The 15,449-nt window shown below is 50.1% G+C and overlaps 1 protein-coding gene across 12 annotated transcripts in view; it reads left to right on the top strand.

Annotated features, from left to right (window-relative positions):
* SYCP1 (synaptonemal complex protein 1) overlaps positions 1–15,449 on the top strand; it is a 6,803,167-nt gene that overhangs the window by 1,253,581 nt on the left and 5,534,137 nt on the right. For all 12 annotated transcript variants that reach the window (XM_078644363.1, XM_078644366.1, XM_078644361.1 and 9 more), the window contains one exon: positions 2,351–2,409. In XM_078644363.1, the coding sequence (XP_078500489.1) occupies positions 2,351–2,409 (59 nt within the window). The remainder of the gene's footprint in view (positions 1–2,350; positions 2,410–15,449) is intronic.

The raw sequence follows: 15,449 nt of genomic DNA, 5'->3' as shown, positions 1-15,449 counted from the left end.
GACAGCACCTGATTGCTCCTCGACGTCGTCTGGTTCCTTCCTTGTTCCACCCGGTCACTGGCTAGTGACCCAGACTCTGTCCCCTCTGCTTTCAGGTCCTCTTCATCTTCGGTTAACCCTTGGATCCACCCGGACATCTTCCTCCTGGTCGCCTGCAGCATCTTTCTTCAAAGGCTCCATAAGCTTCAATGGCGAAACCCGACACATCTTAACATCTATGCACGGGTGAGGTAACGCGAGTACTTCGGTGCTCCCAATGGTATTGACTATCCAAGTGTCTAGGTGTTTAGATGTTCCTCCTAGCTAAACCGGAAGTGTCCTAAATCCTTCTAAATCTAACTTCTAAGTTCCCATTGACTTTGCATTGACTCACGCGTGTGTGTAAAGACACTGCACGCGCCGCCTTTGGGCATCCTTCTTCTAAACTAAGGTTCAGATAGTGTAGCCCCAGCGATTCCCTAGGCCCTAGGCCTTTTTATTTTTCTCGTGACGTGGTACTTATACCACTTTCTTAATATATGGTTTGCTTTGTCCCTAGGGCCTAACTGTAAATTGTGCGACTTAACGTATTCTGACTAAGTAACTTGTTGTGTGGTTTGGCCTCTGATCTCATAAAGAGTTCAGAGGAGAGTGTTAGTAAATAAATACATATATATTTTATATATATCCTGTGTGGTGTCCTTTCATTTGATATTCAAGGGGTTACATATGGTAAAACAGCTGGCTTTACACGCCCTCAAGAGTCTTTTATCCTAAGACTGTTCTGTCCACGCTACCACTAGGATAGCTGGTCTATAAGGTTGACTTACAACCATCACCATAAGGGTTGTTTGGACTGGTGCAAGGTGTTCACTAGATTAGTGAACATCATATACCAGGCCAACTTCTCACAGTGGCGTCCTTGTGGACTGCGTGGTTGTCCGGAATGCGTTCGTGGAGCCATATCTTCTCCAGTTTCCGGCATGCACGTTTGGAGGGCTGCAGCTTGTCGGTGAACCAGGTGGCTCTCTTGCTGGAGTGGTTGTTGGAGGGTTTCTGGAGTGGGGCGAGGGTATTGGCGCAGTCTTCGATCCACTGTCTGAGGTTGTGGGCTGAGGTGTCTGAGTTGGTGGGGTCGGTGGGTGGGTTTTGGACGAGGGTGGTGATCAGCTGGTCTTCGGTGACTTTGCTCCAGCAGCGGCAAGGTAGCTGTTGGGTGCGATGGTGCGTGGTTGGTTTATTGAAGGTGAAATGGATGCAGCGGTGGTCGGTCCAGTGGAGTTCGGTGGTGTGGTCGAAGGTGACGTGGGTGCCTGTGGAGAAGACGGGGTCCAGCGTGTGGGCAGCGGCGTGGGTGGGTGCGGAGACGAGTTGTCTGAGGCCGAGGTTGTCTATCAGGGTGGCGGAGTTGGCGTCGTTGTTGTTCTCGAGGTGGAAATTCAGGTCCCCGATGAGGATGTAGTCCATAGAGGCGAGTGCGTGGGTGCTGGCGAGGTCGGCGTTGGAGTCGCTGAATTGAGCTCAGGGTCCGGGGGGTCTGTAGATGAGTGTTCCTCTGAGGGTGGTGTTAGGGTCAGTGTGGATCCGGAAGTGCAGGTGTTCGGCGGTGTTGAGGGTGTCGTCTGCGTGGGTGGCGACCTTGAGGGTGGACTTGTGGACGATGGCTATTCCTCCTCCGATTCCGTTGGCGCGATCCCTGCGGGTGATCATGTAGCCGTCGAGGATGGCTATGGCGATGTCGGGCGCCGAGGAGTCGTTCCACCAGGTTTCAGTCAGGAAGGCCATGTCTGGGGTGGAGGTGTCGAGCAGATCGCAGAGCTTGACGGCGTGTTTGCGTGCGGAGCGGGTGTTGAGGAGTATGCAGCGGAGGTGGTTGGGTCCAGTCCTTGGAGGTTTGGTCGCAGGTGAAGCTGTAGGTGTGGCAGGAGAAAGGTCCGTGAATTCGTTTCGGAGCGGCTTGGAAGCAGGTGTGGTTTCGGCCGGCGTTGAGTGCGTAGAGGGTGCAGGCGTCGTAGCGGTGTCTGGTGGTGTGTCGTTCGCGGGGTCCAGGGGTTCTGGCGCTGGGCGCGGTCCAGGTGCGGACGGGCGCAAACGGGCTTGCCACATAATTTAGTCTGCCCCGCTGCGTAATTAGGTCTTCCCCTATCACATAATTGCAGTGGCCCTACCTATAAGTATGGCTTCTGAGTCTTGAGTGCAGCTTAACTTTAGAAGCGATGTGAGTATATTTAACTGAAACCTTTGGGTTTGTATATTTATTCAGTATCCTGAAAACACACCCACAAAATGCTAATTAGGCCTGACTTTTTTCCGCTGTATTTTGCTGGTGATTGCTTGCGTCATTACCTTATTTTTTCTATCTTGTCATTAGATGATCATGAACGGGAAGAGTATGGACAGCTTTATGGAGAACTCACTAAAAATACTGAAGTAAGTGAGTAAAAGGATGTTCAAATTTGTAAGCAGTTTCAGAAGTTCGATTTTAATTCTAGTTTTGCTGTGCAGTTGCTCTCTACTAAGTTGTAAACACATTTTCTTTTCAGAGGTATATTTCAAACCCATTAAGTAATGTTTTGATTTCTAGGTCATGAAGTTATTTACAACACATTGCTTCACACAATGAATGAGTGTATATGGACGCATGTAGACTTATTTGTCAGAGCCCAAGAGTAATGATATATATATATATATATATATATAAATATATTTTTGTTTTATATAGCGCAAACCTGACCGTGTGGGGTATAAGAGTGCTTTACAGTAAAACCGTATATGCTTAATTTCTATAGTACATTTTCTCGAAAGCATTTCACAACTTATAACCAATTTAGAAACAGCAACAGTGACTTCATTCAGCAACATATATATATATATATACATATATACACAATGCAGCCGTTAATAGTCATGCTGAACAATGTTGCATGAAGATTCTTTGCACATAAATACATTTCAATAAAGCAGGGAGAAATAAAGCCTTTTAAAAAAGTCGAAGAGAAGACCATCGACGGCGGGCTAGCCGTCGGGAGAACACAGGTCGTCGTCTAAGAAAGGTACGTCGAATCTTGCGCCATTGTCAACCCGGTGACGATCGGCGTCGAGGATTCGCTCTCCATTGGTGCAAGCTCGCCCAGAGTCGAGAGCCTGATCTCCGCCGTCGATGCGGCGTTCGGCGTCGAAACAGGCTCCGCCGTTGCAAGGTCACAGGCGATCGCTGTCGAAGCATGCATCTCCATCGGCGTCAACCAGGCGACCGTAAACGTCGAGACAAGCTCTGCCATCACAGGGTCAACAGCGATCGGCGTCGAAGCGTACATTTCCGTCAACTTCAACCAGGCGACGTTCGATGTTCGGACACGCCTCGTCACCTGAGGCTAGACATTCATCACTCCGTCGGCGTCCAAGTGGCGTCCGACGTCGAAGACTAGATCTTTGCCGGCGCATTCGACATCAAGACCAAGGGTAAAATATACAAAACGTCATTCAACGTCAAGACGGCCCACCCTCGACTCCATTGACGTCTACCAGGCAATCCGGGTCGAGGGAACGATCGACGTCGAGAAGGATTTCTCTGTCACCCACACGCTCAATGTCGAAGGCGAGGTCTGTGGGCTCCAGTCATTCGACGTCACACCGTTCAATGTCGAGACACACAGAGAGATCGACGTCGAGGAGACGATCAGGTTCTGGGGACTCACCAGTACTGGTGACACAGAGCAGATCAATGTCAAGACAGTCTCCATCGATGTCTCTTCGCTCATCGCGACGACGAACGCGCTCCAGAAGCCGCAGAGAGTCCTACCACTCTATTTAGAGCTCTCCACAGAAGTTGCGTCATCACTCAGTGCTTCTCATCACTCACACGGGTCACTAAGAGTCTCTCCAGGAGACAGCGATCTCCTTTCATCCATCTTTCTTCCAGATGGCTTCAACCTCTTCATCATTGGCAGACAGTATCCACAGGTCATACTCAACGGCCTGCGGAATACTCCAACCCACTGCACAGATCTCCCTTACAGCGTCTCGTACAGGAAGTGGACAGATCACCCACCACTAGGACCAAAGAACACCGAGGCAGATCCCCTGAACGCAGGTCAACTCAGGGCCATCACAAAAGACGGCATACACCGTCTTTGTCGTCCTCTTCAACGCACTCATTGAAGAGGGATTACTCACCTACCCTGATGAATAGTCCCCCTTCCAGAGTGTCGAATATAGATGATTTTAACACTTTTCATGATGTTCTCACCAGAAGAGCTCAAAAGCTGGGACATCGCCATGTCAGCTACTCTGACAACCACGTCTATTATTTTCGAGACACTTCATCAAAAGTCTGCAGCTAGACCATTGCTCCCTCTGGGATCATCGAGCCGGCAATGGATGTCTACTTAGCTCCATCCTCGGTTAAAGCAGCTCCAGCGAGGACCATAAAAAAATACAAACCAGCAGCATCGGATCTTCTTTCCCTGAGATGAGATCCAACTCCGGATTCGGTGATCATTGCTGCAGCGAAAAAGACGCATGCAGTTGCATCTTCCTCCTCCACTCCTCCGGGTAAAGAGAGTAGAGCACAAGATTCTTGGGGACGGAAGGCTTGTGGCTCGGCATTGTCTTCTCTACAAGCGTCCAATGCTGCAGCTCTGCTGGGTCGTTTCGACAGATCCTTATGGGATTCACTTTAATGCTTTAGAGACAAACTCCCTAAGAAGGATCAGCAGGACTTCTCTGAAATGATATGATATGATATGAAATAAAGGGTTTTGTAGCGCGCTCTATTACTAAAACATAGTATCCTGGCGCGGGCAGTGAGACAGATTCAGAGGGCCGGAAGAGAATAGCATGGTTACAGAGTGATACTAAACAGGTGAGTTTTCAGCCCCTTCTTAAAGGCCGTAATGGTAGGAGCGACCCTGAGGTGAAAAGGGAGAGCATTCCAAGCCCTAGCGGCCCTGACTGAAATGGACTGGCCACCTAATCGGGAGTACTTAAATATAGGCACCGTCATTTGACACTGATTGGCCGAGCGGAGACAGCGATTAGGGGTGTACAGGGCAAATCTTTTTCTCAGATAGACAGGACCGATCAGATGGACCGCGCGGAAAGCAAGGACAAGAGTTTTAAACATAATCCGGTGGGCAACCGGAAGCCAGTGGAGGTTGCGGAGACACGAGCGAACACTAGACCTCTTGGGCAGATTGAACAGAAGCCTTGCGGCCGCATTTTGGATGACCTGGAGACGTTGGATCAGATAGGCTGGTAGTCCACAGAACAGACCGTTCGCGTAATCGAGCCTAGAAAGTATTAAGGCTTGTGAGACCGTCTCTTTTGCCTCTCTCGGAAGGAGGGGAAAAAACCTGCGTAGGTCTTTGAGAGTGGCAAAACAAACCCCCGTAAGTTTTTTAATATGGACTTCAAACTTAAGGTCATTCCCAAACCAAACTCCAAGGTTTTTTGCTGGACCACCGATGGATTTTGGGCAGGGCAAGTCGCAAGGCCATAGAAGGTCACTAAATTTATCAGGAAAGGAGCCATAAAGGAGAACCTGAGACTTGTCTTTATTGCACTTGAGCTGGGCAAGCGCTAGCCAGCGGAAGACGGATGAAAGGCAAAGTTGGACCGCCGACGAATTCAAGTTGTCCTTTGGCCAAGTGAACAAGAGTTGGGTATCGTCGGCGTAGACCATTATTTTGGCCTTCAGCTGTTCCGCGAGATAGATCAGGGGGGTTAAATAAACATTAAAAAGCAGGGGGCTCAAAGTGGACCCCTGAGGGACTCCTGTAGTGAGTTTTTTTGGAAGGGAGGCATAGGGAGGCATCCAGACCTGTTGTGACCTATTGTCCAAAAAGGACGTCAGCCAATCTACTGCAGGGCCAGTGATGCAGACGGCCGCAAGTCTAGTGAGGAGTAAAGAATGGGGCACCGTATCGAAGGCGGCAGAGAGGTCCAATAAAATCAGAACTGCTCTGCCACCTCCGTCAAGGCACTCCCGGATAGCCTCCGACACTTCGACCAGCGCCGTTTCGGTGCTGTAGGCAGCCCGAAACCCAGACTGAGCTGGGTGTAGTGCCTGGGAAGATTCAACAAAATTATCCAGCTGTTTGAAGGCGATCTTCTCACAGACCTTTGCTAAAGCAGGCAGTAATGGGATGGGTCGATAATTGGAAGGCACAGTCGGATCCAGCCCAGTCTTTTTTAGAAGCTGCAACAGTTTGGCTTGCTTCCAACAGAGTGGGACAGTGGCAGAGTGTGAGAAGTTGGCCTGATATATGATGCTCACTAATTCTAGTGATCACCTTGTATCAGTCCAAACAACCCTTATGGTGATTGGTTGTAAGTCAACCTGATAGACCAGCTATCCTAGTAGCGTGGACAAAAGCAGTCTTCAGGCTAAACTCTTTTGGCATGTGAAGCCAGCTGTTTTACCACAATATAACCCCTTGAATACCAGATGAAAGGACACCACACAGGTTGTTATGAAAATAAACGATATATTTATTAATAACAACACCTCTGAACTCTTTATGAGGTCAGAGGGCTAAGCACATGACAATACTACAAAAGAAATACGAGTTCGCACAATATCTACAAGTGTGCCTGAGGGGCACGGCAAACCATATACTCAAAACAGTGGAATGCGAGGAAGGAAAGTACTGTAAGGAGATCCAGAGGCTGGAGGATCGCTGGGACTACGCTACAAACTAGGTAGGTAAGGAGCAGGAGGCCCACGGGACTCACGTGCAGAGTGGGAACTCTCACGCGGGATGCGTACCAACGTCTATGGATGCTACAGTTTACAAAGTTACGGATTCCGGACGAACCCGGCTGGATGGAGGGAAAACAACAGTGGACCTGGACACTAGGATAGTGGACACAGACTTCAGCACCTAGAACCTTTAGTTACCTAACCCACAGGCTGCGGGTGCATAGGCCTGAAGTTGCGTCGGGTTTGCTGTGTGGATCCCGGTGATGCCTGAAACAAGAAGTTGCTGGCAGGCAGCCAGATGGAGGAGTCCGGTGGTTCCAAGGATGGAACTAGGAAGAAGGAAGTCCTGAAAAGGAAAGAGACAGAGTCTTGGTCACTAGCCAGTGACGGTGCTGGAAACAGGAGGGAACCAGATGCTGTCGCCGCTTTCAGGTGAAGGAAGGGTCGCTTCTCTCTGTAGCTGCGTGGACCAGGAGCTGTTCTTCACGACCAGGCTGGAGGCACGAGCTGTCCCACGTAGTCTGCTGCTGTTGGCGGTGTCGGATCGTCGATCTGGACAACAGGCCTTGGCTAATGCAAGCCACGCGGTGAAACAAAGATGGCGTCTTGAGTGGACCAGGAGGGTCCAGGGTGCTTCTCTTTCACAAGAAAGCAAGGGCCAGTCTGGGGGACCAGACTAGCAGTGTCGAAATCTTCGGGTCGTCGTCTCAGAGGTCACTAGCCAGCCGGCAAGTGACCAGACAACAGGAAGGGCAGCAACCAGGCAAAGGGCCCCACGCAGATCACGGGGATGCTGGGGGGCTGGTCTTTGGTGCAGGAGCTGCGTCGGTGTGGGGCTTCTCAGTCCCCAATGCACTGACTCAAGGAACCCTCAGGGGTCGTGCTGGAAGCGCTGTGCAGGTTTCTTCAAGGTGGCCGTCTCCACGTTGCTCGTCGCACCCACGGGTCCCAGCGGTGCTGTGGATGTGGGTAGAGGTCAGAGAGGTCTGGAGGTCCGGGTCTTGTCGAGCTGGGTCGTCGGATTACGGGATGGAAGGACTTTGCAGCAAACTGCACAGGAGCTTGATGGTGCCTGCGAAGCAGGATGGTCACTCCCTGACCATAGGGGAGATTCTTCAGTCTTCTGATGTTCAGGAGGTCGAAGGTCAAGAGTTGTTCGTGGAAGTTGTCAAGAGTAATCTAATCTGGAATGGGACCAGCTCCTACCTTTATTCAGCTAAAGGGGGCTGCACTACGACTAGGTCCCTCCCCTGGGTGGGACCAGGAAGGGGGGTGGCTACACCCCCTATCCTTTGTCCAGTTTCCCGCCAGAGCTGGGGCTGGAGTGCCCCAGCAACTGGTTGGAACCGGTGTATGCACAGGGCACCTTGTGTGCCCCAGGCATGTCTCATTCCTTTCAGCCTAGGCCTACCTAATACACAAAATCCTGTCTGGGGTGGTGCTAGCACCTCCCAAGGCAGGAAACCCTTTGTCTGAGCCTCCCTCGCTGGAAGGACTCCCAGCAGCAGGAGGTCAGACTTGTGTCTGTGGTGGCAGCATCCATTTTGTGATGCTGAGGCTTGAGTTAACTTTAACCGGGGTTTACAGTTACATACATGTCGTGTCCCTCTAGAAGGGTGGAATGCTAACCCCGTCGCCAGAATTGGCGAGGGGTTAGTATTCCAATTCGTATGACACCTTACTCGACATGTTTTGATAATGCTATGCCAAAGTTAGCATTTAACCGCGAGGATTATAATGCACTTAAGAGTATATGGTATAGCGTTATCATGGAACAGCTATTAGGACTTGGTTCCGCAAGCTGCAAACGGGCTCAGCTCATGCCAGAGCACCATCTCACATAATTCCAAGCACTCTGCCTTCAGGATTGATAAGGCCTGCCATAGGAGTGACTGATAGGAATATATGTGTCCATTTTAGGGTTAGATATAGGAATACTATATCTAAAGCAAAGGGTGATTACACCACCTTGCCCCAGCTGTCGTGCAGCCAGTTGTGTCCGTTTTGGATGGCCAGCCAGGGGTGGCATAATACGTGCTGCAGCCCCTGGTAGGCCCTGGGTACACCTATGCCCTGGATACCTAAGGTATACTGTACAGGGACTGATAAGGTGGCCCAGTACCAATTGGTAAATGCACCTAGGGTACATGGATGTAATTTAGAGAGAGAACAGCTAGGCTGTGGGTCTGATTAGCAGGCCCACAGCCAGGGAAAGTCGTAAATCAGTGAAGCAAAAAGCAAAAATCTGGGGTGGCCATGGGATTGCAGACCCCACTCTCCTACATAACCCCCCCCAAACTTAGGGACATTAAAGTAACCTTGACCATGTGAGTCTTCTTGCTCTAAGTGGAAGTACCTGGAGAGACCATCTGCATTACCATGGTCAGTCCCTGGGCGGTGCTCCACTGTAAAGTCCATCCCCTGTAGGGAAATGGACCACCTAAGAAGTTTGGGGTTTTCACCCTTCATTTGATTTAGCCATAAGAGGGGCTTATGGTCGGTCTGAATCTTGAAGTGAGTACCAAACAAGTATGGCCTCAACTTCTTCAGGGCGCAAACCACAGCAAAGGCCTCCCTCTCAATAGCTGACCAACGTTTCTCTCTAGGGGTCAGCCTTCTGCTTATAAAAGCAATGGGCTGGTCATGACCATCAATATTCAGCTGAGATAGAACAGCTCCCACACCCAACTCAGAAGCATCTGTTTGGACAATGAAAAGTTTGGAGTAGTCTGGACTCTTGAGAATAGGTGCAGTGCACATGGCCTGCTTTAGGTCATCGAATGCCTTCTGACAGCTAACTGTCCACTGAACTTTCTTTGGCATTTTCTTACTTGTCAGGTCATTAAGTGGAGTCACAATGGTTCCATAATTTCTGACAAATTTCCTGTAATAACCAGACAGGCCCAAGAAAGCTCTGACCTGTGTCTGGGTGGTTGGAGGAGCCCAGTCCTTTATGGCCTGTATCTTGCTCTCCAGAGGTTGAACTTGGCCTCCACCTACAAGGTGGCCCAAGTATACAACTTGACTCTGCCCTATCTGGCACTTAGTAGCCTTGATAGTGAGGCCTGCCTTTTGCAGGGCCTCTAAAACTTTCCTTAGGTGGATCAGGTGATCCTCCCAGGTGGAGCTAAAGACAGCAATATCATCTAGATATGCTGCATAAAAGTCATCCAACCCAGTGAGGACTTGGTTCACCAACCTTTGAAAAGTGGCAGGTGCATTTTTCAAACCAAAGGGCATCACCACAAATTGGTTATGACCTCCTGGGGTAGAAAATGCTGTCTTGGCCTTGGCATCCTCAGCTAACCTGATTTGCCAATAGCCAGCTGTCAGGTCAAATGTACTCAAGAACTTGGCAGAAGCCAATCCGTCAATGAGTTCATCTGCTCTTGGTATTGGATGGGCATCTGTCTTAGTGACAGCATTGAGACCCCTGTAGTCTACACAAAACCTCATCTCTCTCTTACCATCCTGGGTGTGAGGTTTAGGCACTAGAACTACAGGACTAGCCCAAGGGCTCTCTGAGGGTTCAATGACTCCCAATTCCAACATCTTTTGTACTTCCGTTTTTATGCAGTCCCTGACATGGTCAGGTTGCCTGTAGATTTTACTCTTTATAGGCAGACTGTCTCCAGTGTTCACCTCATGTGTGCACCAGTTTGTCTGACTGGGGGTCAGAGAAAACATTTGTCTGAAGGATTGAAGGACTTGCTTACAATCCTTGTGTTGATGCTCAGAGAGGTTGTCAGAAAAGACTACACCATCTACTGACCCATCATCAGGGTTCTGAGTGAGCAGGTCTGGGAGAGGGTCATTCTCTTCCTCCTGTCCCTCATCTGTGGCCATGAGCAAGCCCATGTCCTCCCTGTCAACAAATGCTTTGAGCCTATTCACATGAAGTACTCTGTGAGGGCTCCTGGGAGTTCCCATGTTCACCAAGTAGGTGACTTCTCCCTTTTGCTCAATGATGATGTGGGGTCCAGACCATTTGTCTTGGAGAGCAGCTGGGGCCACTGGCTCCAACACCCACACCTTCTGTCCTGCATGGTAAACAGTTAGGACAGCCTTTTGGTCATGCCAAGCTTTTTGAAGTTCTTGGCTGGCCTCCAGGTTTTTAGATGCCTTCTCCATGTACTCTGCCATCCTGGAGCGGAGACCAAGTACATAGTCCACTATGTCAAGTTTAGGCTTTTTGAGAGGTAACTCCCATCCTTCCTTCACAAGACATAGGGGTCCTCTTACAGGATGTCCAAACAAAAGCTCAAAAGGGCTGTAACCAACCCCCTTCTGTGGGACCTCTCTGTAAGCAAACAGAAGGCAGGGCAAAAGGATGTCCCATCTTCGCCTAAGCTTGTCTGGTAACCCTTTTATCATCCCTTTGAGGGTCCTGTTGAATCTTTCAACAAGCCCATTGCATTGTGGGTGATAGGGTGTGGTAAATTTGTAATTTACACCACACTCCTTCCACATAGCAGTCAAGTATCCTGACATGAAGTTTGCACCTCTGTTAGAGACAACCTCCTTAGGAAACCCCACTCTGGAGAAAACTCCAACCAGGGCCCTAGCCACAACAGGAGCTGTAGTGGTCCTAAGGGGAATAGCTTCTGGATACCTGGTGGCATGATCCACTACCACCAGTATAAATCTGTGCCCAGAGGCTGTTGGGGGGTCCATTGGTCCAACAATGTCAATCCCCACTCTTTCAAAGGGAACCCCCACCACAGGTAGTGGTATAAGGGGGGCCTTTGTTGTGCCACCTGATTTGCCAATGGCTTGGCAGGTGATACATGAGCGACAAAACTCTTTAGTGTCCTCAGACATATGAGGCCATTGAAAGTGTGGGGCAAGCCTGTCCCAAGTCTTGTTCTGGCCTAAGTGACCTGCAAGGGGAATTTCATGGGCTAAGGTGAGAAGGAAACCTCTCAGAGACAAGGGGATGACCAGCCTCCTGGTAGCACCAGGTTTGGGGTCTCTTGCCTCAGAGTATAGGAGTCCATCGTCCCAATATACCTTATGGGCACCTGTTGCATTCCCTGCAGCCTCAGCAGAAGCCTGCTGTCTGAGGGGTTCAAGAGAGGAACAGTCTAACTGTGCCTGCCTCAAGTCTGCCCTGTAAGGTCCCCCTGTCCCAAGAAACTCAACCTGTTCAGGCTCAAGCTCTTCTAGGACAGTTCCTTCTGGGGTCTTGGGGTCAGTCTCCTGTGAGAGCTGATCCTCCACCTGAGGCAGGGGGGAAGGGTCCACCTTACCCCTACTGCTCTTTCTCTTGGGTAGTGTCTGGTCCATTCTTCCAGGATCCAGCACTAGTTCAGCTGGGCATTTCTTGGCCTGTGACCTAGTCACAGCAAGGACATGTGCTGACAAACCTAACATTTCCACATGAGTCCTATACTCCACATCTGACCATAAGGAGGATTCCAAATCATTGCCCAAAAGACAGTCCACTGGGAGGTCTGAACTAACAACAACCCTTTTGAGGCCATTTACCCCTCCCGAGGAGAAATTAACAAGTGCCATACTATGGGAGGTAGTGGCATTGCTAGCATTGGTCACCAGGTAGTCTGAACCTAGTATTACCTGGTCAGGGTCCACAAAGTTTGGTTTTACCATAGTGACACTGGCACAAGTGTCCCTGTAGGCCTGAGCCATTTTTCCATTGATCAAAGGCGTCTGCCTGTACTTGCCCAGAGTACTGGGACTTATTGTAGGGGTCATATCCATGTCCCCAGTACAAACAAGAACAGCCTGAGTAGGTGTCCTGACTAAGTCAGAGCCCGCCTCAGTTCCCAGGGTTAACCCCACTATAGCCTTGGGAGGATTACTACCACTACTTACTGTACTAGGGGGTGCAGGTGCCTTAGGGGCAGTAGTGGTAGGAGTTGGGCCTTTCTTGGTGCACTCACTAAACCAGTGAGTATTACTTTTACAGTATTGGCACCATGGTTTCTTCTGACCATTATTCTTCTTCTTTTTGGAATTCTGGGAATTCTGGGACCCACCCTCTTTAGATTGTTCGGGCCCTGTTGAAGACTTCTGGTCATTTTGCTTATTCTCATTACCATTGGGATCTGCTTTCTTTTGGCCACCACCCTGGTTCTGCTGCTTGACCCTTGTCCTGACCCATCTGTCTGCCTTCTTTCCCAATTCTTGGGGAGAGGTCAGATCTGAGTCAATAAGGTGCTGATGCAACAACTGATTCTGACAATTACTTAAGATTTGTTCTCTCATAATTAGATTATACAATCCTGTGTAATCAGTAACTTTACTTCCCTGTAACCAGCCTTCAAAAGCCTTAGTGGCACAATCAACAAAGTCAGCCCAATCCTGAGACTGAATTTTCTGGGTGTCTCTGAACAGCAACCTGTACTGTTCAGTTGTTAAGCCAAACCCATCAATCAGTGTATTCTTCAGGACTTGGTAATTGTTAGCATCCTCAGCTCTAGTAGTGAGGAGCTTATCCCTACCTTTACCTTCAAAGGAGAGCCACAATATAGCTGCCCACTGACTCTGGGGGATGCACTGGACAGTGCAGGCCCTCTCCAAAGCAGTCATCCATTTGTGGATGTCATCCCCTTGTTTAAAGGGGGGCACTATCTTACTCAGGTGTCTAGTATCAAAACTCCTGTCTTTATCCTTGGGGTTATTGCTGCCACCAGTGGGGACTGCCCCACTCAACTGTTGCTCTATAGCAAAGGCAAGCTTCTCCTTGGCAAGGGCAAGTTCTTCCCTCTGGATCCTCAGATTAGCCTGTTTTATCCTTGCTTCATGTTCACTTCTCTGAGGGGAAGTCATTCTCCTCTGGGGAGAAGTCATTCTCCTCTGAGCAGAGGCATGAGAGTGCACAGATCTATTGGAGTCCCTAGAATGAGACCTATCTCTTCTAACTCCAAAGTTAGGCCTGCTTAGGGTCAGTACTGGGGGTCCCCCAGATCCTTCCCTATGTAGGTCTAAGTTGGCCCTAGTAAGTCTGCTGACTAGCTCAGGACCATTGTCTGCCTCATCCTCAGAAAGAACCTCTTCATCCTCCTCCTCCTCTACTTCTTCAGTTTCAGGGAGGTCAGGATCACCAAGGGTACCCTCTAAGGCTGGCATGCTCCCATCTGTATGAGTAGCTTTTCTAGCATCATATGTCTCTAAGAGACCTAACAGAAAAGGAGTGGTAGGGTTAGAACCCTGTTTCAATTTCCTGGAGGCACACAATTGTCTCATCTCCTGGAAACTGAGAGCTGCATATCTGGAAAGGACCTGTGGAGGGCCACTAGCCACTAGGGGAGTCTCTGTGGACTCTCCATGGGTAGAGGATTCAGAGACCTAGTTCGTATGTTGGTCACTGAATAGACTATTCCAGTGTAGACCAGTTAAAAAAGAAAAATTTCTTTTTAGTGTCCCCTCACTCACCGGGGTTTCCCCACGGTGACATGCTTCATCATTGGGGCCATCCCAGTTCTCTACGAAAAGGGGCGTGCTGCGACTAGCGAACTACGCAGGAGCACTTAAGACGTGAAAGACTATGTGTGGTGTGAAAGTGAGATAGTGACAGAGTGGGTGTATGTGATGTTAAAAATACCGTGCTAGAGGAGGAGCTACGCTCGTAGCCAAGATGGCCGCATAAGCTCCCGGCTCCGCCGACCTCCGCCAGAGGCTCATGAATCCTGATTCACATCCTGATTTCCCGCCGGACTCCCGTGCTGGTGAACTGCGCCTGACTCGAAAGGTGCAATCCCGACATTTTCAGCTGCTCGGACGACAAAGATATGTCATGTGCCATTTTTGGCCTACCCCAGACTTGAAGCCGGGGCCTCGAGTTCTAACCCGGCCGGGTTGGAGTTGAATAACATCGGCCACAGACCGAGGGCGGTTCCGGTCTCCCAAAGTGGCGTTTTTCATCTCCCGTTCTGAATGGTATTTGGTGACAGCTCTACCCAGTAACTTCGGTGGCCTATTGTACCGATTATTAGCTCGGGGTTCCGTTGCCCGGAGGCCCCGTTGAGCTCCCGGGGTTTTCTGGGCTCGGTTCCTCGTGGGCGGCGACGGTACGCTATCGTGCTCTGGAAGTGTTAACAGTGGTTTCTACGCTGCTTCTGCCCTGTGCCCCGGAGTAGTCGACCTCCGAGGCTCGGACACCCGCCCGGTCGCTCATTGAGGGGCGATGGAGCGGGCTGAAACTACACCGTCGCTACGCACTGTAATGGCCGCCATTTTGGAGCTCCACACACGGTTCACTGCCACCTTCCAGGAGATGATCACATCTGTTGACCATATAGGCTCGGGATCGGAGTCCGGCCCCTTGTTCCTGGTGAACCGAGATCTTTCTTCCGCGGAGACCGCCTTGCTTGTTACCGAGGACCCTGTGCGGAATACCGACACGGAAATCCACTGCGACCCTAAAATAGCGGCGATCGAGCTCGAAAGAACTGGACGTTTATTTAGCCCTATGTCGACCCCGCCCGAGATGGATTTGATTATCTTCGTAGGCCATTGTGACTTCCCCAACGTCTGTCGGATTATATCCTTTCCTCTTTCTGTGAGTGATCAAAATCGCTTTGCTGATTTATCGCTGGTGGGCAGTGGACTTGCATTGACTTTTGGACTTTGTGGCCGTCTATCCTGTTTTCCCTCCTATCGACTTGTTTTTGCCAAACTATTATCTTCTATTATTTTTGTCGTGATGGCGGTTCGGATGGACAGAGCCCACGTGGAGAAACGCAGCGGCCTATTTGTATTGGACGGGGTCAGCGTGATGGATCGTGAGGGTTTGGGCTGAACT

This window comes from Lissotriton helveticus, chromosome 5_1 (assembly GCF_964261635.1).
Source record: "Lissotriton helveticus chromosome 5_1, aLisHel1.1, whole genome shotgun sequence".
In the NCBI taxonomy this organism is placed as follows: Eukaryota; Metazoa; Chordata; class Amphibia; order Caudata; family Salamandridae; genus Lissotriton; species Lissotriton helveticus.
This window is presented reverse-complemented; position numbering and strand designations above follow the sequence as displayed.